Source organism: Heterodontus francisci, chromosome 30 (assembly GCF_036365525.1).
Source record: "Heterodontus francisci isolate sHetFra1 chromosome 30, sHetFra1.hap1, whole genome shotgun sequence".
Taxonomy (NCBI): Eukaryota; Metazoa; Chordata; class Chondrichthyes; order Heterodontiformes; family Heterodontidae; genus Heterodontus; species Heterodontus francisci.
In genome coordinates, this window is record NC_090400.1 from 4,098,787 (window position 1) to 4,124,942 (window position 26,156).

At 44.2% G+C, this 26,156-nt stretch overlaps 1 protein-coding gene across 5 annotated transcripts in view; it reads left to right on the forward strand.

Moving 5' to 3' along the window:
• The window catches only part of LOC137346548 (SH2B adapter protein 2-like), a 249,717-nt gene that overhangs the window by 185,206 nt on the left and 38,355 nt on the right, over positions 1-26,156 (forward strand). For 4 of the 5 annotated variants that reach the window (XM_068010037.1, XM_068010034.1, XM_068010036.1 and 1 more), the window contains 2 exons: positions 21,720-21,887; positions 25,328-25,521. In XM_068010037.1, coding sequence (XP_067866138.1) covers positions 21,720-21,887; positions 25,328-25,521 — 362 coding nt within the window. Of the gene's footprint in view, positions 1-21,719; positions 21,888-25,327; positions 25,522-26,011; positions 26,145-26,156 lie in introns of those variants that run through there. The other variant, XM_068010038.1, reaches the window with a different exon arrangement.

Below are 26,156 nucleotides of genomic sequence, written 5' to 3' on the forward strand. Positions count from 1 at the left end.
GACCATTTGGTCCAAGCTTCCTCCCATTCTTCCTCTTCTAACCCTCTATTTCCTTCTCCCTCATGTATTTATCTAGCTTCCCTTTAAATACATCTATACTATTCACCTCAACCATTCCCTGTGGTAGCGAGTTCCACATTGTCACCACTCCCAGGGTAAAGAAGTTTCTTAATTCCTTATTTGATTTCTTGGTGACTATCTTACGTTGATCCCCTCTCATTTTGCTCTCTCCCACAAATGGAAACACAAATGAAATTATAGTCATTTAAAAAAACATTTAAAAGCATTGTTAGGTCGAAAAAGTCTCCTGTATCAAAACCTTTTATTATTTTAAAGACCTCTATAAGATCATTCCTCAAACTTCTCTTTCCATGAAAAAAGAGACGCAGTCTGTTCATCTTTTCCTGATAAGTAGAACCTCGTATTTCTGGTATCATGGTTGTAAATCGTTTTTTGCACTCTCTCCAGTGCCTTGACATCCTTAAATCTAGACATGTTACATCTACATTATCCTTGACTACTCTCCCTGTTACCTCTTTAAAGAATTTGGTGAGGTAGGTCAAGCAATACTTTCTCTTTTGAAATCCATGCTGACTATTCATTATTATATTTTTAGTTTTTAGCATGAAATTGGGTTCTGGAGCACAAATGGTGTCACCCGCATTTCCCGACACTTCTGGTGTGAACTGCATGATGCCCTATGCTGGGAAGGGGGTTAGTATGCAGTGCGTGCTCTGGAAGCCTCAACAAAATCCAGCTGATTTGACAGTTTCAGGAGATTAGCCTGTGCCGATCACGCCCAGCTGAACAAGCGTTCAATAGCATGAGGGCCCTTCCCGCACACTCGTGTAATTTAAAGGGCCAGACACCAACTTGCAGGAGAGGTGCTTTTGACTTACTTCTGCTTAGGCTGTTATGGAGTGACTGTGATTTGTGTTTGGAGGTGTTTGAAGAGCCGCTGCATCAAATCAGGGCTGAAACAAGATTTGGTGGTCAGGTGTGGGGGCTGTGGTTGCAGCACCTTTGGGTCTGCAACATGACCAGCAAATGGAGTGTAGTCTGCAGAAAAAGGCAAATCTGCCCAGTGGGAGGAGGAGGAGGAAGAGGGCTCTCCGCGGAAGACCCCACCCACCAAAGGATTGGCGTTCTTCTCCTACCTCCACCTGACCCAGGGGACAATGCCTGAGGTGTCTCAGGTTCAACAAGGAGGTGGTCACTGAATCACTGAACTGTGCCACCTCCTTCAACCCAGCCTGGAGCATCGCACTAGGGTGAGGACAAGTGCTCCAAGTGGCTGTCAAAGTCACAGTGCCATTGAACTTTTATGCATTTGGGTCTTTTCAGGCAGGAGCGGGTGACATCTCGAACGTTTCCCAGTATGCCATCTATTGAAACAACTGGGAGATGACATAGATCATCTATTCCTGAAGAGGAGAGCACATTGTCGTCTCCCTGAGCAGAGAGAAGCAGGGTGAAGGGTCATGTGGCCCTGCTAGGATAGCAGGATTCCCAGTGATCCAGGAGACCTTCGACTGTATGCAAATGGCTCTGCAGCTTCCCCACCCAATGACAGTGGGGAGAAGCACAGGAACCACAAGGACTACCAAACATACAGTTGGTGTGTGACCCCTTCTAATACACCATGTTGGTGAATGCACAATATTCTGGCAGCAGTAACGGTGCATTCATCCTGTGTCAGTCATCTGTACCCTCTGTCCTGAGAAACAAAGGCTGGCAGCCCAGGGAAAAAGACTACCTACCCCCTTGTACAGGTGGCTGATGATCCCCTTCGGGTGGACAGCATGCTTTTATAACAAGAGTCACAGAGCCACAAGAAACAAAATGGAGCAAACAATTGGTGTTTTTCCTCAGTTGACCTTTAGAAGATGGTGATAAGCCATCTTCTTGAATCGCTGCAGTCCATCTGGTGTAAGTACACTCAGTGTTGTTCGGGAGGGAGTTCCAGGATTTTGAACCAGCGACAGTGAAGGAACAATGATATCTTTCCAAGTCAGGATGGTATGTGACTTGAGGGCATCTTGCAGGTGGTGGTGTTTCCATGCCCTCATCTTTCTAGGTGCTTGAGGTCGTGGGTTTGGAAGGTGCTGTTGAAGGAGCTTTGGCGAGTTGCTGCAGTACATCTTGTAGATGGTGGTGGTGGAGGGAGTGAACGTTGAAGATGATGGATGGGCTGCCGAACAAGTGGATTATTTTGTCCTGGATGAAGTCGAGCTTCTTGAGTGTTGTTGGAACTGCACTTCTCCGGGCAAGTGGAGAGTATTCCATCACACTCCTGACTTGTGCCTTGTAGGTGGTGGACAGGCATTGGGGAGTCAGGAGGTGAGTTACTCGCTGCAGAATTTTCAGTCTCTGACCTGCTCTTGTCGCCACAGTATTTATGTGACTGGTCCAGTTCCATTTCTGATCAATGGTAATCCCAAGGATGTTGTTGATGGGGGAATTGAGCGATGGTAATGCCATTGAAGGGGAAATGGTTAGATTCTTGCTGGAGATGGCCATTGCCTGGTACGAATGTTACTTGCCACTCATCAGCCCAAGCCTGAACGTTGTCCAGGTCTTTCTGCATGTGAGCACAGACTGCTTCTGTATCTGAGGAGTTGCCAATGGATCTGAACACTGTGCAATCATCAGCGAACATGCACACGTCTGACCTTATGATGGAGGGAAGGTCATTGATGAAGCAACTTACGATGGTTGGGCCTAGGACACTACCCTGCGGAACTCCTGCAGCATTCTGCGGGGGCTGAGATGATTGAACTCCAGCAACCACAACAATCTTCCTTTGTGCTAGGTATGACTCCAACCAGCAGAAGAGTATACCCCCAACTCCCATTGACTTGAATTTTGCTAGGGCTCCTGGATACCACACTTGGTTAAGTGTTGCCATGATCACAAGGGCAATCACTCTCACCTCACCTCTGGAATTCATCTCTTTTGTCCATGTTTGGAGCAAGCCTATAATGAGGTCAGAAGCTGAGTGGCCCAGGGACCCAAACTGAGCATCGATGAGTAGGTTATTGGTGAGTAAGTGTCACTTGATAGCACTGTCAATGACACCTTCCATCACTCTGCTGATGATTGAGAGTAGAATGATGGGATAGTAATTCGCCTAATTGGATTTGTCCTTTTTGTGGACAGGACCTACCTGGGCAATTTTCAACATTGTCAGGTAGATGTACTGGAACAGCTTGGCTAGGGGAGCAGCTAGTTCTGGAACACAGTTCTTCAATACTATTGACGAAATGTTGTCAGGACCGATAGTCTTTTCTGTATCCGGTTTCTGCAGCCATTTCTTGACATCACATGGAGTTCAACTACCCTAATAGTATTTTTTATTTAGAGATACAGCACTGAAACAGGCCTTCGGCCCACCGAGTCTGTGCCAACCATCAACCACCCATTTATACTAATCCTACATTAATCCCATTAAGCTCTCACATCCCCAACTCAATTCCCCTACCTATACTAGGGGCAATTTACAATGGCCAATTTACCTATCAACCTGCAAGTCTTTGGCTGTGGGAGGAAACCGGAGCACCCGGCGAAAACCCACGTGGTCACAGGGAGAACTTGCAAACTGAGATAACTGAGATAAGTTCAGTATAAAAGATACAGAGGGTGCAGAATTCTTAAAATGCATTCAGGAGAATATTTTTAGCCAGTACCGAAGTAAGTCTAACAAGAGAAGGGGCAGTTCTGGACTTGGTTTTAGGGAATGAATCTGAGCAGGTGGAAGGGGTGTCAGTGGGAAAGAACCTTAATGGTGGTGATCATAATTGAGTTAGAGTTGCAGTAGTTATGGAAAAGGATAAAGATAGACCAGGAATAAAAGTTTTAAATTCAGGTAGGGCCAATTTTACTGAGTGATTTGGCAAAAGTGGACTGAAAACAGGCACTTGAAGGCAAATCTGTGTCTGAGCAGTGGGAGGCACTTCAGGAGGAGATAAAAAGGGTTCAGAACAAATATGTTCCCACAAAGAGAAAGGATGGGATTCACAAAAAGAAAACAAAGAGAGGGTGTGAAAAAATATTGGCAAGTAAAATCAAGGAATATGCAAAGATGTCTTAAATACATAAAGAGCAAGAGGATAACAAAGGAAACAATATAGTCAATTAGAGACCAAAAAACTAACATGTGGAGGCGTATGTGGGCATGAATCTTAATGAATATTTTGAATCTATTTTCATAAAAGAGAGAGACAACGCAGATATTGTAGTTAAGAAGGAAGAGTGTGCAATATTGGGTGGGATAAACATAGTGAGGGAAGAAATATTCAGGTGTTTAGCATCCTTGAAAGTGGATAAATCACTAGACCCAGATGAAATGTATCCCAGGCTGTTAAGGGAAGCAAGGGAAGAAAGAGCGGAGCCTCTGACCATCATTTTCCTCTCGGACTATAAGCATGTTGCCAGAGAATTGGAGAACTGCTAACATTGTGTTATGTCTTACCGCTCCTGTCAAAGCCCCCAATCAAAATATACAATTCTGATTGTGGTGGGACTAACGCACTGTGAATTCAATCCCATCGTTCCACAGATCAGCTAACATATCATTTAAAACTTTCCAAATTAAAGAAAGATCCAGCCAAAGTGTACCATCTATTAACCCCCTAATGAGGCTAACCAAACCACGTGTCTTTAAATTAACAAATTAACTCTTTAATTAGAAGAACTAAATTCTTAAACACTATGAAGATAAAAACAACATTTAAAATAGAAAAAATTAGAGTCTTTGCAAATCTGCAGTCCGATGTTGCTCGAAGTCCTCACAGAATGTTGCTTTCCTTCTTTAGCGAATTTCAAGAATTAACGACTTACAAACACTTTCAGCAGAATCAATCTGACTTTAGAGTTTTTGAGGGATATAAGATTGTCACAGTCTAACGTCCCTTTCTTCAATTTAAACTCCCAGCGATCTGTGTTTTGGCTTGACTACTTCTTCGAATTTTGAGAGATAATAATAAACCGACTAAAATCCTATTCCTTCAGTTTAAATGGAAGAGAGCTCTTTTTCCAGGTGCGAACACCAACTGTCCTCTGTGTCTGTGTTCTGTTAGGACAAACTGTCTTCAACTCATAAGCCAGTTCAAAACTGAATTGTGGCAAATGTATCGCATGAGACTCACTTCCGGTGGTTGTACCTATGGTAACGAGAATGCACCCTTTGAATTACAGTCTCCAAATGACTGTTTCTAAGTCAACGAAAATGCACCTTCCTATAACTCCTAAGGCTTGCTGGCTCTTAAAGCAACTGATCCCTTGCAAGCCTTAAAGGCAAACTGCATATTCCGAAAATAAACTACAGGAACATGACCATGCTTGCCTTCATCGGCCGAGGCATTGAGTACAAGAGTTGGGACGTCATGTTGCAGTTGTACATAACGTTGGTTAGGCCGCATTTGGAGTACTGTGTGCAGTTCTGGTAGCCGCACTACAGGAAAGATGTGATTAACCTAGAGAGGGTGCAGAAAAGATTCACAAGGATGTTGTCTGGTTTGGAGGGCTTGAGTTATAAAGAGAGATTGGATAGGCTGGGTTTGTTTTCCCTGGAGCAAAGGAGGCTGAGAGGGGACATGATAGAGGTATATAAAATTATGAGAGGCATAGATAGGGTAGATAGCCAGAGTCTGTTTCCCATGGTAGGGGTGACTAAAACTAGAGAGCATAGATTTAAGGTGAGAGGGAGGAGGTTTAAAGGGGATCAAAGGGGTAAATCTTTCACACAAAGAATAGTGGGTATCTGGAATGAGCTGCCTGAGGAGGTGGTGGAGGCAGGAACAGTAGCGACATTTAAGAGGCATCTGGACAGGTACTTGAATGAGCAAGGCAGAGAGGGATATGGAATTAATGCACGCAAGTGGGATTAGTATAGATAGGCATTATGGCCGGCATAGACGCAGTGGGCCGAAGGGCCTGTTTCTATGCTGTATGACTCTATGACAACTCCGCCCCTAGTGGAATGAAACGCCATTCCTGAAATGCATTTCATTACAATGGGTAAAAAAAATACAAATTGATAAAATGCTAACTTTTTTTCCATGCATTTACAGATATACACATTTCTCAAAAAAAAAGGTTTAGAGTACAGGAACAAGTTCCACCAGAACATATTGGCTTTAAATTTTAAAAAGGTTGTTTCAATTAACCCATTTAAATTTACAAACATCGTCTTCCAATTGTTTCATGTTTTCCTTCCAAGTGTCCCTATTGTCCATCATCACCTCAGCCAGGTGAGCTGCACAGCTCGGAGCACTAACCACTACTGGGTTCACTATTCTCTGAGAAGTTTCTCCAATACTCCTAAACCTATGTGGCATCACTTGACACTGGAAAACTCTGTCCGGTGTAACAGAAGCTGATTTTTTCTCACCCTGGGGTGTCAAGAGAATTTGACAGTATCCTTCCAACACATTTGTCTCTTTAAGACACATTGTTTTGCCCACTCTGCCCAAACAGTTGTTTACTTGAGAATTTGGGTAGGAGTCTGCCTTCTTTACCACAGTGACTTTTCTAGAGTCTATGACAGTTTGAGCCGTCCCACCAGTTTAGACATCAAGACCATCTGTGAATTCCAGCTGTCCTGACGAGGTTCATCTAAGCTGCCCTTCAGCATGCATTGTACCTCTGCTTCCACTTGGGCCTGTCTGTCTGGACCTAAGCAACAAGGATGTTGTTTTAAAGGAATGGCTCCCCCTATACCCACATGATGTGTGGCTGAGGTTGTACATCCTGGCTTATCCCTACAAACTTTTTGAAACATTGTGAAAACCCTGGTTAGGACTTCACGCTGTTTTGCTTCTAAGTTTAAAAGCCTATTGTTTAATTTTCCTCGCCATTCTTCATTCACTAATGGGATAGTTGAAGGGTCAATCTGAGAATTTCCTAGGCCTAATTCTGCCTCATCCTCACCATCCTTTTCCTTCTCCACTGTCCCGATTACCTGACATACCTGTACTGGTTTATCCTCCTCCCTGCGGTAATGTGGTTTGAGAAAATTAATGTAACATAACTGGTTCTTCATCTGGCGATCAGGGGTGTCAATCAAGTAATCTACCATACCCACTCTTTTGATCACTCTCTATGACCCACTGAACCGTGCTTTCACTGGTTCTCCCTGTGATGGTAACAACACTAATACCTCATCCCCTGGTTTTATAGTAGGTTGTGGTTTCCCCACCATTTGACAGGTGTGGCATGCCCTATGAAATTGTCTCACATCCTTTATAAGACCCGGCCAGTAATAATGTCTGCTTATGTGTGATTTGGTTTTCCGAATTCCCCTATGTCCTGAAAAAGGAATGTCGTGTGCTAACCTTAATTATCCTTGTTAATATTTAGGTGGTACCAGTTCAACAACTGTCCAGTCTTCATCAGCAGGCCTATGAGGCAGTCTTCATTTCCTCCTCAAAACTCCGTTTGCCTTCTGGAACTCCTTTCACCTCAGCTTCTGACAGAGCCATCTGTGCTATTTGGTAGATCTCTGCATCAGCTTGCTGTGCTGCAATGATAGACGATCTGTTAAACATCTCACTTGGATTATCTAAATCCCCAAATAAGGTTTCAGATGCCTGATTATCTATTTGTGGTGCCCCTTTTACCTCCGCCAATGGATCCTGTTTAACCATTGCTCGGGTAACTGCACACAGGAAATATTCTCGGAACTTATTCCTGTAATTGCTCTGTTTCCTTAATTTCACATGGTTCCTCTGTAACCATAGGGGAAACTGATATTTTTGATCCAGCCAAATCATTTCCTAGGAGTAGATCAATTCCCTTTCCTGGTAAACTGTAGACAACTCCTACAGTTACTATCCCAGATATTAAGTTACTCTCTCGGCATACTTTATACAAAGGTACGGGTATACACACCCCGGCAATTCCATTTACTAAAGCTTTAGCGTTCAAGGCGCTCTCTGGTGGAAACCTCATATCTTTCCCTAGCAAGAGCGTTTGGGTAATTCCTTTATCCCTGAGTATAATGATAGATTTTCCTGCCTCACTTACAGGATACGGAGTTACTCTCCCCTTTGACAAAAATTCATTATAACTTTCAGGTATTTTATTCTTAACCTCTACACTCCTCTTAGTTTTAGTATCTGGTTTCACATTCACAGCTGCCATTAAAGCTATAGCCTGGTCTTCTATACTCTCAGTCAGAGTCTTTTCCTCTGCAATAACTTTGCGTACCCCAACAAGTCCTATGGGTTTACCTCGCAATTTCCAACACTCTGAACGAAGATGATCCATTGTGTTACAATGATAACACTTAGGCTTGCGAACCTCACTTCTACCCTCAGCACCTTCCTTTCTGACCTGAGGAGGTGATCCTGGGGCTGTCCCAGCTGTTCCTTCTTGTCCCCGGCTACTTTCCTTCCTTTCACTCTCCCACTTTCTATCCATCTCGGATTTATGGGGGGTGATGGACAAAATAGGTTGGCTTCATCAGCAATTTCTGCTGCTTGCCTAGCTTTCAAAACTTTCAGGTTATCTATATGAGTTCTCACTACTGAAGGAATGGAGTTTTTAAACTCTTCTCAGGGAATTAATTCTCGAAGGTTCTCATATGCGGTTTCTCTTTAATGCCTGTATCCAACGGTCAAAATTCATTTGCTTCACCCTCTCAAATTCTACTTATGTTTGCCCAGTAAATCTCTGTAAGTTCCGAAACCTCTGACGGTAAGCTTCAGGGACTAACTCATACGCAGTGAGAATAGCCTTTTTTGCCATCTCATCATCTGCAGAAGCCTCTTCAGAAAGCATGGCATAAGCTTCATGAGCTCTGCCTACCAGCCTGCCCTGCATGAGCAATGTCCAGCTTTCTTTCAGCCATTTCATCTGTTTGGCTAATTTTTCAAAAGATATGAAAAATGCCTCTATCATCCTTTTCTCGAACTTGGGAAGAGCCTGTATAAATTTAAACAACTTCTCGCTGGGTCCTGATCTAAATTCAGATTCTTCCTGACCCGAATTTTCCCTGCATTTAAGACTACCCTTTTCTCTTAGTTTCATCTCTTTTAACCTAAATTCCCTCTCTTCTCTTTCACTTTCTCTCTGAAATGCCCTCTCTTTCTTCCTTTCCTCCAATTCAAATTTTCTTATTGCTATTGTTTTTTCTTTTACCCTTTCCTTTTCCTCTTTTGCCAATTCATGTTTTCTTAATTCTTTTTCCTGCTGAAGCTCCAGTTTTTTCATTTCTAACTGAATCCTAGCCAATTCCACTGCATCAGTCACGGACCTTTTACCTTCATGTCTCTCGTATTCCTTTTCTTGTTCCTCGCATTACCCTTCATCTGTATTATCATCATCATCATCTTCTACTAATTCCAGATGTCCAGCTATTATTTCAATTATCTCTGCTTTTTTGGCACCTGGTTTCAATTCCAACCCCAATTTCACTGCCAATTCTTTTAATTTGTTCTCATCAAGTCATCAAGTTACTCAGGGAAACATTCTGCTTTCCCAAAAACTCTGCTACAACCGTAAATGCCATAACAATGGTATAGACTGTACCTTATTATACAAGAGACCTGGTTCTTTTAATTTCGTTGTAATTGGTGTCAGATTTAGATCCCAACAATCAAGTTTCCAATTGATAAGATGCCAGACTTGAGAGCAATTAATCTGATGCCAAACGCAAGACCCCAATTAAAATACGTTATCCCAGAGATGAGTAATTACTATGATTCCAAATGTGAGCCCTCCAAATTTGTCTGATTCTAATCCCAGACGCAAGCACTGAATTAAATATGATTCAACTGCGAGTGAGCCCCCAATTAAGATATGATTCAAATCCAGAAACCCAATTAAAATGTGATTCAAGTCTTGAGTGAGCCCCCAATTAATATGTTGTTCAAATCCAGGAGGAGCCCCCAATGAATATGTTTTGACCGCTCCTGTCAAAGCCCCCAATCAAAATATACAATTCTGATTGTGGTGGGACTAACGCACTGTGAATTCAATCCCATCGTTCTCCAGATCGGCTAACATATCATTAAAACTTTCCAAATTAAAGAAAGACCCAGCCAAAGTGTACCACCTATTAACCCCCGAATGAGGCTAACCAAACCAGGTGCCTTTCAATCAATAAATTAACTGTTTAATTAGAAGAACTAAATTCTTAAACACTATGAAGATATAAACAACATTTAAAATAGAAAAAATTAGATCCTTGCAAATTTACAGTCCGATGTTGTTCAAAGTCCTCACAGAATGTTTCTTTCCTTCTCCAGCGAATTTCAACAATTAACGACTCGCAAACACTTCAACAGAATCAATCTGACTTTAGAGTTTTTGAAGGATAAAAGATTGTCACAGTCTAACTTCCCTTTCTTCAATTTAAATTACCAGAGATCTCTGTTTTGGCTTATCTTTTTTTTTAGAATTTTGAGAGCTAATAATAAACAGACTAAAATCCTATTCCTTCAGTTTAAATGGAAGAGAGCTCTTTTTCCAGGTGCTGACACCAGCTGTCCTCTGTGTCTGTGTGCTCTGTTAGGACAAACTGTCTTCCTAACAGCCAGTTCAAAACTGAATTGTAACAGTTGTATTGCATGAGACTCACTCCCAGTGGCTATCTCTAAGGTTACGAGAATGCATCCTTTGAATCGCAGACTCCAAATGGCTGTTTCTAAGGCAACAAAAATGCACCTTCCTATAACTCCTAAGGCTTGTCGGCTCCTAAAGCAATACTGACCCCTTGCAAGGCATAAAGGCAGACCACATATTCCAAAAAAAAACTACAGGACCATGACTATTGTACCTTTGTTTAAAAAGGGAGGAAGTGAGAGCCCAAATAATTACAAGCCAGTCAGCCTAACCTCAGTGGTGTGCAAATTATTTGAAAAAATTTGGAGAGGCAGTATAGATCATCAATAAAACGCATGGATTATTTGAGGACAGTCAGCATAGATTTGTTAAGAGAAGGTCAGGTCTGGCTAACTTGATTGAATTTTTGGAGGAAGCAACAAGGAGGGTCAATGAGGGTAACTTGTTTGATGTAGTCTACACGGATTTTAGCAAGACTTTTGACAATATCTCACATAATTTAGACTTAAGTGTAGGGGGTATGATTAAGAAATTTGCAGATGATACGAAAATTAGCCATGTGGTTGATAGTGAGGAAGAAAGGTGTAGATTGCAGGAAGATATCAATGGACTGATTAGGTGGGCAGAAAAGTGGCAAATGGAATTCATTCCGGAGAACTTTCAGACTGCAAGCTAGTTTTACCTAGCAAACAAAAACTGCCCGGCAGTGGCAGTTAACTGTCAATCGACTGAAAGTAGTTACCTGAATAAGTGTTAATTACTGTAGTAGGAAGCTGATTTAGCAATTGTAACTTGACTGTGAGTCATAAACTCTCTGTAAAAGTAGACAGTGTTTGCTGCCACACACACAGTGCTTTGCGACCAAGTGCTAAATTGGGAATTTGATGCAGAAAGGGAAGGAGGAGCTTTTTATTCATTTTGTTTCACCTCCAGTATCTGATGAGTGTTCTTCTTTTGTGTCCAAGCTAGGAGACTGTAGCTTGCTGTTACTTTAGCTAACTAAATTAGAGAACTAAATTAACCAATCAAATAAATACATAAGGTTAGACAGACCTGGCAGGGCTGACAGTTTGCCATGTCTGTAACACATGGGAATCTGTGGAATTCATTACGATTCCGGACAACCATATCTGTGGTAAGTGTCTGCAGCTCGAGCAACTTCGGCTCAGAGTTGCTGAGCTGGAGTCTGGGTTGCAGACATTGCAGGGCATCAGGGAGGGGGAGAGTCACCTGGACACCTTGTTGCAGGAGGCAGTCACACCCCTTACGTTAAGTAGAACTTTACAGTTAGTCAATAGACAGTGACAGGAGGGTGTGACTGTGAGTTAGGCAGGTAAGGGGATCCAGAACATTGTGATGGAGGAGCCTCGGCCCTTGACTTTGACTCAGACATCTATGCTACATGTGCCGATGAGAATAAGGACTGCAGGGTGGATGTGCAAACTGATCATGGCACCTTGCTGCAAGCTGCCATTCAAGTGGGGGGGGGGTGGATAGAAAGGAATGTGGTAGTGGTAGGGGACAGTATAGTCAGGGGGGTAGATACTGTTATAAAAACAAGAAATACTGGGACCACTCAGCAGGTCTGGCAGCATCTGTGGAAAGAGAAGCAGAGTTAACGTTTCGGGTCAGTGACCCTTCTTCGGAACTCTTTTTTTTGCGTCGGATGAGACGAAGGATGAAATGAAACTGCGGAGTAGAACAGCTTTGAGATAAGGTGAGGTGGTGCTGCTGGAGAGAGAGGTTCAGTGTGTACATGTGGAGGCACATAGCACTGAGTGTGGATCTCAGGATGCGGCGAGAGTAGCAGTCCGAGGAACGTTGTATTTCTTGGAGATACCTGTAATCCTGGGTGGATTCAAAATGCGATGGGTGAAAATGCAGTTGGAATCCACATGGAATAAGTCGGAGCCGGAGACTGTCACTGAGGAAGGAGATGTGGCTGTGAAAACGAGTTTTGGTAGACACTTCATCAAACACCAGGAGGGAAATAGAAAGCAATGAAGGTGAACAAGGTAAAAGATACTGTTCCCTGCAGCTGCAACCAGAAGCACTGGAGGTTGTGTTGTTAAGGACATTAAGGAGGTTAAGGACATCTGCTCACAGATGGAGATGAACTTGGACTGGAAGGGGGAGGATCCAGTTGTTGTGGTCCATGTAGGAGTTAACAACATAGGTAGAAATAGGGATGATGTTCTGCTGAGAGTGCTTGAGGAGCTAGGGTCCAAATTAAAATGGAGAACCTCAAAGGTAATCATCTCTAGATTGTTACCTGAGCTACGTGCCAATTGGCTTAAGGTCAAGCAGATTAGAGAGTGCATGTCCACAGATCTCTGAGGTAGTAGGACAGGCAGGTGAAATGGTTAAGAAGGTATATGGGATACTTTCCTTTAATGGATGAGGCAAAGAATGTAAGAGCAGGAACATAGGAGCAGGAGTAGGCCATTCAGCCCATCGAGCCTGCTCCGCCATTCAATACGACCATGGCTGACCATCCACTTCAATGCCTTTTCCCCACACTATCCTCATATCCATTTATGTCATTTGTATTTAGAAATCTGTCAATCTCTACTTTAAACACACTTAATGACTGAGCTTCCACAGCCCTCTGGGGTAGAGAATTCCAAAGATTCACAATCCTCTGAGTAAAGAAATTTCTCCTCATCTTTGTCCTAACTGGCTTACCCCTTAATTTGAAATTGTGTCCCCTGGTTCTAGACTCCTCAACCAGAGGAAACATCTTACCTGCATCTACCCTGTCTATTCCTTTTAAATACTTTGTAGGTTTCAATGAGATGGGCCGAATAGCCTGTTCCTGTGCTGTACTGTTCTTTGTTCTGTTGTTTGAGATCACCTCTCATTCTTTGAAACTCTAGAGAATACAGGCCCAGCTTCCCCAATCTCTCCTCATAGGCCAGTCCCACCATCCCGGGAACAAGTCTGGTGAACTTCCGTTGCACTCCCTCTATGGCAATAATATCCTTCCGAAGGTAAGGAGACCAAAACTGCACACAGTACTCCAGGTGCAGTCTAACCAAGGTTCTATACAATTGAAGCAAGACTTCACTACTTCTGTACTCAAATCCTCTTGCAATAAAGGTTAACATACCATTAGCCTTCCTAATTGCTTTCTGCACCTGCATGTTAGCTTTCAGTGACTTATTGACAAGGGCACCCAGGTCCCTTTGTACATCTACACTTCCTAATCTCTTCCCATTTAAGAAATACGCTGCACATCTATTCTTTCTACCAAAATGGATAACCTCACATTTTTCCACATTATGTTCCATCTGCCATGTTCTTGCCCACTCACGAAGTCTGTCCAAATCCCCTACAAGCTGCTTTGCATCTTCCTCACAACACACATTCCCACCTAGTTTTGTATCATCTGCGAACTTGGAAATATTGCATTTGGTCCCCACATCCAAATCATTGATATATATTGTGAACAACTGAGGCCCAAATACTGATCCTTGCAGTACCCCACTAGGCACAGCCTGCCAATGTGAGAATGACCCGTTTATTCCTACTGTCTGTTTTCTGCCTGTTAACCAATCCTAATCCATGCCAGTATATTATCTCCTATCCCATGTGCTTTAATTTTGCTTACCAACCTCCTGTGGGGGACTTTATCAAAAGCCTTCTGAAAATCCAAGTATACTACGTCCACCAACTCCCCTTTATCAATTCTGTTAGTAACATCCTCAAAAAACCCCAACAGGTTCATCAAACGTGATTTTCCATTTATAAATCCATGTTTACTACGCCAAATCAGATCATTATTATCCAAGTGCCCATTTATCACATCCTTTAGAATAGATTGTAGCATTTTCCCTATTACTGATGTAAGGCTAACAGGTCTGTAATTCCCTGTTTTCTCTCTCCCTCCTTTCTTAAATAGTGGGGTGACATTTGCTACCTTCCAATCTGCAGGAACCGCTCCAGAATCTATAGAATTTTGGAAGATGATCACCAATGCATTCACTATCTCCATAGCTACCTCTTTCAACACTCTGGGATGTAGAATATCAGGTCCTGGGGGCATATCAACCTTCAGCCCCGTTAATTTCTCCAATACAATCTTCTTACTAATACTAATTTCCTTCAATTCCTCATTCTCCCTAGTCCCTTGGATCTCTAATTCTGGGAGATTTTTTGTCTGTTCTTTAATGAAGACAGACACAAAGTAATCATTTAGCTTCTCTGCCATTTCTCTATTCCCCATTATAAATTGTCCTGACTCGGCCTGTAATGGACCCACATTTGTCTTAACCAAACGTTTCTTTTTTACGTACCTATCGAAGCTTTTGTAGTCCGTTTTTTAAGTTTTTTGCTCGCTTACATTCATATTCTATTCTCCCTTTCTTTATCAGTTTCTTCGTCCTCCTTTGCTGTATTCTAAAATCCTCCCAATCCTCAGGTTTACTAATATTTCTGGCAAATTTATAGGCTTTTTCTTTTAACCTTGTAAAATCCTTAACTTCCTTTGTTAGCCACAGTTGACTGCATTACTTTTGGGGTTTTTGTGCCTTGAAAGAATGTATAGTTGCTGTAAACTGTTCAATAATTCTTTGAAGACTATCCATTGTCTATGTACTGTCATACCTTTTAATGTATTTTCCCAATTCAGCTCAGCCAATTTGCCCCTCATACCTTCATAATTTCCTTTGTTCAAATTTAACACCCTGGCTTCACATTGAACGACCTCACTTTCAAACATAATGTAAAATGCTATCATATTATGGTCACTCATCCCTAAAGGTTCTTTTAAAAACAAGATTATTAATTAGCACATTCTCATTACATAACACTAGATCTAAAATAGCCTGTTCTCTCGTCGGTTCTTCAACATACTGCTCCAGAAAACCATCCCTAACACACTCCAGAAACTCATCCTCCACAGCATTAGCACTCATTAGGTTTACCCAGTCTATGTTCAGATTGAAGTCACCATAATCACTGTATTACCCATGCTACATGCTTCTCTATTCTCCTGATTAATACCATGCCCCACACTACCACTACTGTTTGGTGGCCTATAAACAACTCCTACCAATGTTTGCTGCCCTTGCTGTTCCTCAGCTCCACCCAAACAGATTCCACATTTTGTTCTTCCGATCTGAGATCCTCCCTTACGAATATGCTGATCCCATCCCTTATTATCAGCACAACACCACCTCCTTTTCCTTTTTTCCTGCCCTTCCTAAATGTTGAATATCCTTAAATATTCAATTCCCAGTCTTGGTCACCCTGTAGCCATGTTCATTTACCTCTATTTGTGCCATTAAATCATCTACCTTGTTGAGAATGCTGTGTGCATTCAGGTAGAGTGCCCTTAACCTTGTCTTCTTGACATTATTCTGCAATCTAAACCTAGCTTGCCTTTGTTTCACCTGCCTTCTAATGTCACTTGCTATTTTTCTACCTCCTGTTACCAGCTTTACCTCCTTCCAATTTGAGCTACTCTTCAGATTCCCAGTTTGTGCTAGAACTGTATAAACACCAATTAGACTGCAGATAGAGTACTGCATACAGTTCTGGTTACTGCATTACCAGAAGGATGTGATTGCTCAAAGAGATTTACAAGGATATTTCCAGGAATGGAGAATCTTAACTATGAGGAGAGATTAGATAGGCTAGGGCTGAGGGGAGATTTAATTGAGGTGTATAAAATTATGAGGGGCCTAGATAGAGTGGATATGAAGGACCTATTTCCCATGGTTGAGGGGTCCATAACCAGGGGGCATAGATTTAGGGTAAGAGGTAGGAGGTTTAGAGGGGATTCAAGGGGAATTTGTTTCCCCCAAAGGGTGGTGGGGACACACTGCCTGAAAGGGTGGTACAGGCAGAAACCAAGAGCTGGAAAGTAGGTTTAGGTTGGATGGCTCTTTTTTTGGCTGGCACTAACACAACGGGCCAAATGGCGGCCTCCTGTGCTGTAAATCTTTTTATAGTTCTGTTTCTATGAGCATGAGATTTGCAGCAATGATGGCAGCAGTCTGAGCCTGCGTGGCAGCGTGGATCTCATGTCCTCCGTCTAAGCTTCCACTGCAGGACTGAGACGTTGGGTGCTTGGGTGGCTGTGCTACAGTGGAAGCTGAGACAGTGGCCACCAGATACAAACATACGAATTAGGGGCAGGAGTAGGCCACGTGGCTCCTCGAGCCTGCTCTGCCATTCAATAAAATCATGGCTGATCTGATTGTAACCCCGACTCCACCTCCCTGTCTACCCCCGATAACCTTCCACCCCATTGCTTATCAAGAATCTTTGCCTTAAAAATATTCAAAGACTCTGCTTCCACCACCTTTTGAGGAAGAGAATTCCAAAGACTCACGACCCTCTGAGAGAAAAAATTTCTCTTCATCTCTGTCTTAAATGGGCGACCCCTTATTTTTAAACAGTGACCCCCAAACTCTAGGTTCTCCGACATGAGGAAACATCCTTTCCACATCCACCCTGTCAAGACCCCTCAGGATACTCTTCTAAATTCCAGCAGTTACAAGCCTAGCCAGTCCAACCTTCCCTCATAGGACAGCCCACCCATTCCAGGTATTAGTCTAGTAAACCTTCTCTGAACTGCTTCCAACGCATTTACATCCATCCTTTAATAAGGAGACTAGTACTGTACACAGTACTCCAGATGTGGTTTCACCAATGTCCTGTATAGCTGAAGCATAACCTCCCGACTTTTGTATTCAATTCCCCTCTCAATAAACAATAACATTCTATTAGCTTTCCTAATTACTTGACGTACCTGCATACTAACCTTTTGCGATTCATGCACTAGGCCACCCAGATCCCTCTGCATCTCAGAGCTCTGCAATCTCTCACCATTTAGATTATTTGCTTTTTTATTCTTACAACCAAAATGGACAATTTTACATTTTCCCACATTATACTCCATTTGCCAGATCTTTGCCCACTCACTTAACCTATCTATATCCCTTTGTAGCCTCATGCCATCTTCGCAACTTAGTTTCCTACCTATCATTGTATCATCTGCAAATTTAGCAACCATACCCTCGGTCCCTTCATCCAAGTCATTTATATAAATTGTAAAAGATTGAGGCCCAGCACTGATCCCTGTGGCACACCACTCATTACATCTTGCCAACCAGAAAATGACCCATTTATGCCTACGCTCTGTTTCCTGTTAGTTAACCAATCTTCTATCCATGCCAATATGTTACCCCCTACACCATGAGCTTTTATTTTCTGCAATAACCTTTGATGTGGCACCTTATCAAATGCCTTCTGGAATTCCAAGTGCAATACACCCGCCGGTTTCCCTTTATCCACAGCTTATGCTACTTCGTCAAAGAACTCCAATAAATTGATTAAACATGATTTCCCTTTCACAAAACCATGTTGACTCTGCCTGATTACCTTGAATTTTTCTAAATGCCCTACAATAACATCTTTAATAATAACTTCTAACATTTTCCCTAAGACAGATGTTAAGCTAACTGGCCTGTAGTTTCCTACTTTCTGTTTCCCTCCCTTTTTGAATAAAGGAGTTACATTCGCTATTTTCCAATCTAATGGAACCTTTCCCGAATCTAGGGAATTTTGGATAATTAAACCAATGCATCAACTATCTCACTAGCACTTCTTTTAAGATCCTGGGATAAAGACCCTATCCTCATGGGTGTGACCGCCTCCTGGTACAAAGGGTCCAGGTAACTTTCCCCCTCCTTGATGTTTCGTAGTGTTTGCAGCTCGGCCTCCAGCTCATTAACTCTGAGCTGATGCTGCTCGAGCCGCAGACACTACAAGACGTGGTTGCTGTGGATCACACTGGTGTCCACGAGCGCCCACATACTGCAGCTGCAACACATCACCCGCTCTGTCATAAATAACTAATGATTTAATTAATGTTTTAGTTAATGGTTCTCCATCCCAGCACTTACGACACCAATTTAAACATTGGTAATACAGTAAACCTTACTGCTTAAATATAAAACAGATGCTGCATCACGGTTGGGTGCTCTAGTGCTGTCATGGAGTTGATCACCACTTTCATGCTGGAAATGATGGGCTACAAGCTCTACATAAAGTTCTATGCCATGTTGGAGCCAGACTCCTCCAAGCTCCTTGTCAGTGGCAAATTTGCCAATGCACCAAGCATCTCTGTGTGCATGCCCATCAGCGTTCTCCTGTACACTACCCCATTGAACTCCTCAGCTGAGTCCTCTGATCCCACCCTCCAATGGGCAGGCACATGAACTGTCCTATTTCCCTGGCCTGGTTGCAGTCCACTTGATCATGTGCTGATTCCAACTCTATACTACCCTGTAAGGTACACACAGTCTCATTGTCTAGGCTGATGGCAGCAACTGTCAGATCACGTAACAGTGCTTCTTCATCAGGGGTCTTTAGAAGCTCTTGTGCTTCCTCCTGGGTGTGCTGTTGCTGGGAAGGCAACAGTTAAAAGAACAAAGAACAGTACAGCACAGGAACAGGCCATTCGGCCCTCCAAGCCTGCGCTGATCTTGATGCCTGCCTAAACTAACACCTTCTGCACTTCTGGGGTCCGTATCCCTCTATTCCCTTCCTATTCATGTATTTGTCAAGATGTCTCTTAAACGTCGCTATCTTATCTGCTTCCACCACCTCCCCTGGCAGCAAGTTCCAGGCACTCACCACCCTCTGTAAAAAAAAAAACTTGCTTCGCACATCCCCTCTAAACTTTGTTTAGTTACTGGACATCTGAAAGCAGAAAATCAGAAGTGGAGGGTTGGGGTGAGAGATGGGGGTGGGTGGGTTGCAAAGCAAGAGGTCCATTGTCACACCATCAGCAGTTTGCTCTTCATGCCAGATCTCAGGATGAGGGTGAGCTGGGAGTTGAGAAGGGACATAAGGCAGGGACATACCATCATCCTGTAATGGTCTCGAGGATGCTGGCTGGTAGGGGCTCTGTCACAGCTGGACCCATGACGTGGAGCATTGTTCCCTCTGTCTGGCTCACTGAATGAAGGTGAGCCTGGCCCTGCCACTTCTCTGCTGCTCCCTCTTGCTATGGGCCACTTTGTCCTGTGAGAGAAAGGGAAGAATGTCAGTCAATGTGTTGCGCTGTGTTTGGGTGATGTGCCTACCATAGCTGAATAGCTGGAGACTTTGAGAGGTGGGTTTGAGGCTGGCAGCACTGGTAGATGTGGAGTATCTGGATGTTAGGCCCGAGTCCTCAGTGCCAGGGAGTGCTGTTGGGTGAGAGGTTGCTGGTGTGGAGGGTGGGAGATGTTATGTGAAGATGCATTCACAAACCCTGGCCACTCGTGTGAGGTCATTAAACATCTTGGGGCCAGACTCCAGGCATTGACCTTCCTTACCACCTTCTCCCATTCCCTTCTGGCCCCCAGTGGAAACATGGCTTCTCTCTTTCTGTCCATGACTAATACCTCCAGCGCCGCATTGATAACCCAGGGATCCCTCTCTCTGCCCTGGTCTTCCATTTCCCTTTTGTGTAGACTTACATAAGAACATAAGAACTAGGAGCAGGAATAGGTAATTGAGCCCCTCGAGCCTGCTCCGCCATTCAATACGATCATGGCTGATCTCATCTCAGCCTCAACTCCACTTTCCTGCCTGTTCTCCATAACCCTTCAGTCCTTTACTAATTAAAAATCTGTCTATCTCCTCAAATTTACTCAATGTCCCAGCATCCACCGCACTCTGAAGTAGTGAATTCCACAGACTCACGACCCTTTGAGAGAAGTAATTTCTCCTCATCTCGGTTTTAATTCTGCTATCCCTCATCCTAAGACTATGACCTCTCATTCTAGATTGCCCCACAAGAGGAAACATCCTCTCTACATCTACTTTGTCAATCCCCTTAATCATCTTATATACCTCAATTAGATCTCCTCTCATTCTTTTAAACTCTAGACAGTAAAGGCCTAAACTGCTCAATCTCTCTTCATAAGACAAACCCCTCATCTCTGGAATCAATCTAGTGAACAATCGACTTGCAGCAATAGCATTCAGCCGCAGCTTCCTGTGGTTCAGTGTAGCTTCCCTTTAAGAGGAACAGATGGCCTTTAAGAGCTGTAGGCTGGCTGCAACATGTGCTAGCCCTGCACACTATTAGGCCCCCTATTGTGTGTGCAGCCAGACATCAGTGTGGGTCATCCTGTGCTGCACGCCAACATGATTGGAAGGAGGGGTCGGCACAATGTTTGTGTGCTGCCTGCCTCAGCAGGCATGGGCAGGTTGCAAATCGTGACCCCCCGCACTCAAAAATGGGAGTAGGCAAATTTTTTGCCCTTGATGCTTGTTGATTTTCTCCTTTAGTAGCAATTCCATCTTTTTACTACTACCCATGACAAACTGACTAGTCATATAGAGTCATTACAGCACAGAAGGAGACCATTCAACCCATCGAGTCCATGCCAGCTCTCTGTAGAGCAATCCAGTCAGTCCGATTTCTCCTCTCTATCCCCGTAACCCTGCAAGTTTATTTCCCTCAAGTGCCCATCCAATTTCCTTTTGAAATCATTCATTGTCTCCACTTCCATCTTCATAGCCAATGAGTTCCAGGGGTTCGCCGTGTGAAAAAAAAAGTTTTTTCTGGACATCTTGCCCAAAACCTTATCTCTGTGTTCCCTAGTCTTTGTACCATCAGCTAATGGGAACAGCTTTTCTTTGTCGGCCTTATCTAAACCTGTCATAATCTTGTACATCGCTATCAAGTCTCCACTCAATCTCCTTTGTTCCAGGGAGAACAATCCCAGCTTCTCCAAGCTAACCTTGTAACTAAAATTCCTCATTCTTCGAGCCATTCTGGTAAGTCTCCTCTGCACTCTCTCAAGGACCCTCACATCCTTCCTAAAATGCGGTGACCAGAACTAGATGCAATACTCTAGTTGTAGTCTGATTAGATACTTTATACAATTTCAGCATAACTTCCGTGCTTTATACTCAATACTTCTAATTATGAAGCCCAAGATCCTATATGCTTTGCTAACTACTCTCTCAATATGTCCGGTCACCTTCCCTATGCACATGGAACCCCAGATCCCTCAAAAGTAGGTTCTAAGCTGAGGGCCAATAGTAATTCCTAGGGATCAGTTTAAAGTGCATGAGAAGTATTGGTTGATTCTAGGCTGGGGCACATTGAACGCACTAACTTCATGCTATCTTCACTGCCTTAGGTGTTACCCAAGTCCCAGATAAGATGTGTTCTAATCCTGATTCTGCTGTCACTGCCTTGCACATCAGACCGAAGGAACTGCAGGTGCCGGAGCCTCTCGCACACGTCCCTCTGGAAAACTTCCTGCAGACTTTGCATTCGGAAACTCCAAGTGCTACATCCTCTGCAGGTAAGACAGCGACACCTGAGTCATACATCTTCACAGGTGCTGGGAAACAAACCATTGAATATCTGCTGATATCTATTGCACTGAGAATCAGTGAGTTAATTCTAGGGACTCTCGCCAGTAGTGGTGGCAAGCTAAAAGCTCGACGATTCATTAAACTGATTTCATCATCTATGTTTTCTCTCTACATGTTGAGATGGGATGTTAGGTTTCAGTGGACGTTAAGTGGTTGAGTTCCTCAGACAGCTGTATACACTGCCTGGGGCAGTGCCAGTGACAGCTCCTTCTTTCCTCTACCTTGTATTTTCTTCCTTTAAATTCTGCGTTGTGTTATTTTGGTGAAAGAGTGAAAACAGACCATAAGTGAATGCTCTGCTAATAAGACAAGCCTGCTTAAAAGTCTGGTTTTAGCAAGCAATTTTGGAACTAATTAGTGATTGCCATGATTTAAACTTGCCTGGAGGCGCAAAAACTGACACCTGCTCATTTAGCACTCAGGTGCTGATTGGATACAATTTTTATGTAGTCGTATATGCACTGGCTGAAACACAGTGCACCTTTCAGGATGGCTTGGGACCTGGGGAGAGGGTGCACAGATTCTTGGATGCAGCACTGGAGGTCGAGAGGAGGAGGGATCTCCTCTACCCACAGGGGAAAAGTACATCACCTCATCCTCCTCTCTCTCTTTCTCTCTCCGTCCCTTCACCTTTTGTTGCTTCTGAGTTCGACCCTCTGCCACAGTTGCTGGTGGTAACAGCTGGTTTCTTATGATGGTCAGATTGTGGAGCTTGCAGCAATTCACCATGAATCTGGAGCCCCCTCCTGCAGCTGCTGGTGCTGCTCTCCCTGGCCTCATCTCCTCCTCCCATTCCTCATCCAAATCAAGGGGGACCCCTCGCAATATGCCCATGACCAAGCCCTCCCTTTCTTCTGGTGACTCCTACAGATGTCCAATAAACACAGCACTCACTCTTTTAACTGAAGTCCTCAGGAAAATTTCCAGGATAAATGTTGCTTGTGTGTTGGAGTCTTGATAAAGTGTCCCAGAAAGTCTCCCAATGTGTTTCAGAGGTCCTCTTCACGGCTCCAGTGACCATGACAATGAAATAGTGGGTATCCCTATAAATAATGTTTGAAATTGACATAAACACTGTTTACTCCAACACAGCTGGTCACTGACAGGAGGGGGCGTTAGTTGAAGTGCTAGCCACAAAAATGCCCTGCAGCCTCTTTAATGAGTGCCTCTCCCTATCTCCTCGGACTCTGCTTTGGGCTCTGGTTCCAAGTGCAGGTGACGACTCTGAACTGGAAGCCTCAGTCCGAGCTCATCTGTACCTGAACTTCAAACATCATAACCGGCTGGTACAGACCAACCCGAGAGATCACACAAAGCGCAGTGGGATCAGTGTTTTGTCACTTCTCACAGGGAACATCGTTCTAAACTCAGCTCAGCACCAACATTTCTAAACCACTCACTGAGCTCGGACTTAATAAAGGGGGTTTACACAGAATGATCGAAATTACAGCACAGGAGGAGGCTATTCAGCCCCTGGTGTTGCTGCTCTCTCCTGGAATCCCATCCCTTCCCCCAACAATTATCTTTTTATATTACTCCTTTACAAATATATATCCATCCCTTTTTAAATAGACTTTTATTCTCTTCCTCAATAGCCACATGTGGTGAGGTATCCATGGTCTAATAGATCTCAGTTCAAGAACCTTCCTCTTCCTCTCCCCCTTGCTTCCTCTAATGAGAAGCTTTGTTTTCCATCTTGTTCTTCCCCATTCACCCACCAATGAGAACAATCTTTCACTGTTTCCCCACAATGAGGTCTCTGGGTTTCACCCAGCCCTTTTACTGGCTGCTGCTCTCTCAGTGCCACTCCCACTCACCACCTTCTGCTGCTGCTGCTGCCAGCTCTGGGGGAAATGCTGATCCTGACACTCAAGCCAACCTTCCTTCTGGGGCCTTGAGTCCCCATTCCACTGACTCCTTCACGCTCTCCAATTCCCCCGAGACCCCATTCCGTAGTCTCCTTCTCCCTCTCTTCCCACCCGAGCTCTTGTTCCCAGTCTTCCTCTCTCTTCCCTGTCTCATTCCCCAGTCTCCCTCTCTCCCCCGTGCCCCCCGGACTGTTGCGCTGCCTCCAGATGTGTGGAGGGTTAACGTCACCTAGTTGGAGACTTCTCTAATGCAGCACATGGTGACAGCATGAGGTTTGAGGTGGGAGGAGCTGCTACGGGAAATATAAAACGTAAAGATGTCCTGGGCTGGCACCAGGCTCCTGGATAATCCTGGAGCGTTGGTAACTGTAGTGTGTGAACGTAGGACAAGCTGACATTAAGGTTACAGTGGTAAAAGGCGAAGGTCTCCTTCACACATTTGGGGATTTTATGTCGGCGACGGGGGTCTCAACCACTGGCTGAAGAGCCAGAGAGAGACCTGTGTCGCCTCCTGTAGGGAAGGCCTGCTGCATTATGTGCCAATTAAGCACTAGGTGGACAGTAGCAGGCCTTCCATGGGATTAAGGACCCCGGTGACGGAAGTCCCACCTACTGAGAGCTGCTGGCCAATCAGAGACTGGCAGCTCTTCTACTGGGCAGCACCATCAAGGAGGTGGTGACTGCTGCAGTAATGCATACTCTGGTAACCAAGGATCGTCGAAGGACCCAAGCCACAGTTGAGTCTTGGCAGGAGACGTTTTGCGGGGTGCAGTTCGCAGGGGCAGGCGGGGAGGGTGTAGGAGGGTCAGCAGCAAGGGCAGAAGGGTGGCTCTCAGCATGAAGTGCCTTTTAACAAGGGACCACCCCCCCCCCCCCCACCACAAGGAGCCGGCAAGCAACCTGTAGGCGTTTGGTTGTTGTGCTCTCCGTGTGGCGACAAGCCCAACCGTTGCTGGGCTAATACCGGCAGAGGTGAGATGAAGCCCTTAATTGGACATTAATTGCCCACTTACGGGCTTCAATTGGTGGCAGACGAGAAGGCTGTCCACGGGCATAATTGGGGTGGAGATGGGAAGTTGACGGGGTTTCCACCCGGCCATCACCCCGCCTGATTAAATGCTCTCCGCGCCTCCACACTCTCCGTGGAGGACAGCATAAAATCCTCCCCAGAGCGTCAACACATGGAATGGTCTTCTGGGTAGGTTGGTGGAGGCAACACTCCTGATCCATTTGAGAAACTTCTGGATGCCAGGATGAGGGACGTGTAGGGTCTTCCAGGCAGGATGAGCTTACTCTGGCCAAGTGGCCACCTGATCCATTTTGTGGAGCCCACATCTTCTGCAAATCTCCACAGGCAAGATTTCAAGCATTGCTCCTAATAACTGGGCCATGGTACAGTGTTTATGTTGGAAGGGTACGCAGGCCTTTTCTGCCTTTGAACATGGCATTCGCAAAGAGTCAGCTTTTGTAGAAATTGGATTATTTTTTTTAAACTGCAGATGAAGAGGATCAGACAGAAGCTGAGCTTCTGCTTTCCAGTTACCCCTGGTTCCATGGTACACTGTCACGGATAAAAGCAGCCCAGCTGGTGCTGGCTGGAGGGACAAGGAGCCATGGCTTGTTCGTCATTCGCCAAAGTGAGACACGGCCGGGGGAATATGTGCTGACCTTCAACTTCCAGGGAAAAGCAAAGGTAAAGGACAAGAACACCGAACAAGTTAGAAACTGTGGAAGCTTAACATGGCCATGATTAAAATCTGAGGCAGAGCTAGATACTCCAGTTGGCAAGTCTCTTCAAATGGAGCTGATGTTGGCTGTGTTGTTACTATATGTATAAAACTGGTTTCCGATCTCACGCAGCTATCAGGCAAATAAAAGTGACTTCTTCCATTTGGTCCGTCTATGTGATCTGACCCATAGTGGGATTGCACTGTGCCTAGCCTTAGCTTTGCCCACCTTGGGCTCAAGGAAGCTTCTACTGCAATGAAACTTTGAGAGCACAGGGTGTTTTGGGCATTTTGGAAAAGGTCTACTTTACAGCAGCTCTTTATTGCTGAGTTCTGTTCTGGGGTATTTTTATGGACTTCCTTTACAGTGTCTTTTTTGGCAGATTGTTATTCTAGCTAGTTATTGTTTATATGGATTCTAAGTTAGTTGGATATTTACTTCTGGCAATTCACCAGAAAGCTGGCAGCAATTGGAATATTGACAAGACTTCAGCATGGCAGGAGGAGCTGAAAAAAAGGGGACATGAAAAGGGAACTCTTACAGACTTGATAGAACGGGGTGCGGAGCGGACTTTCAGCTGAGCGGTCAATTTCAGTAAGT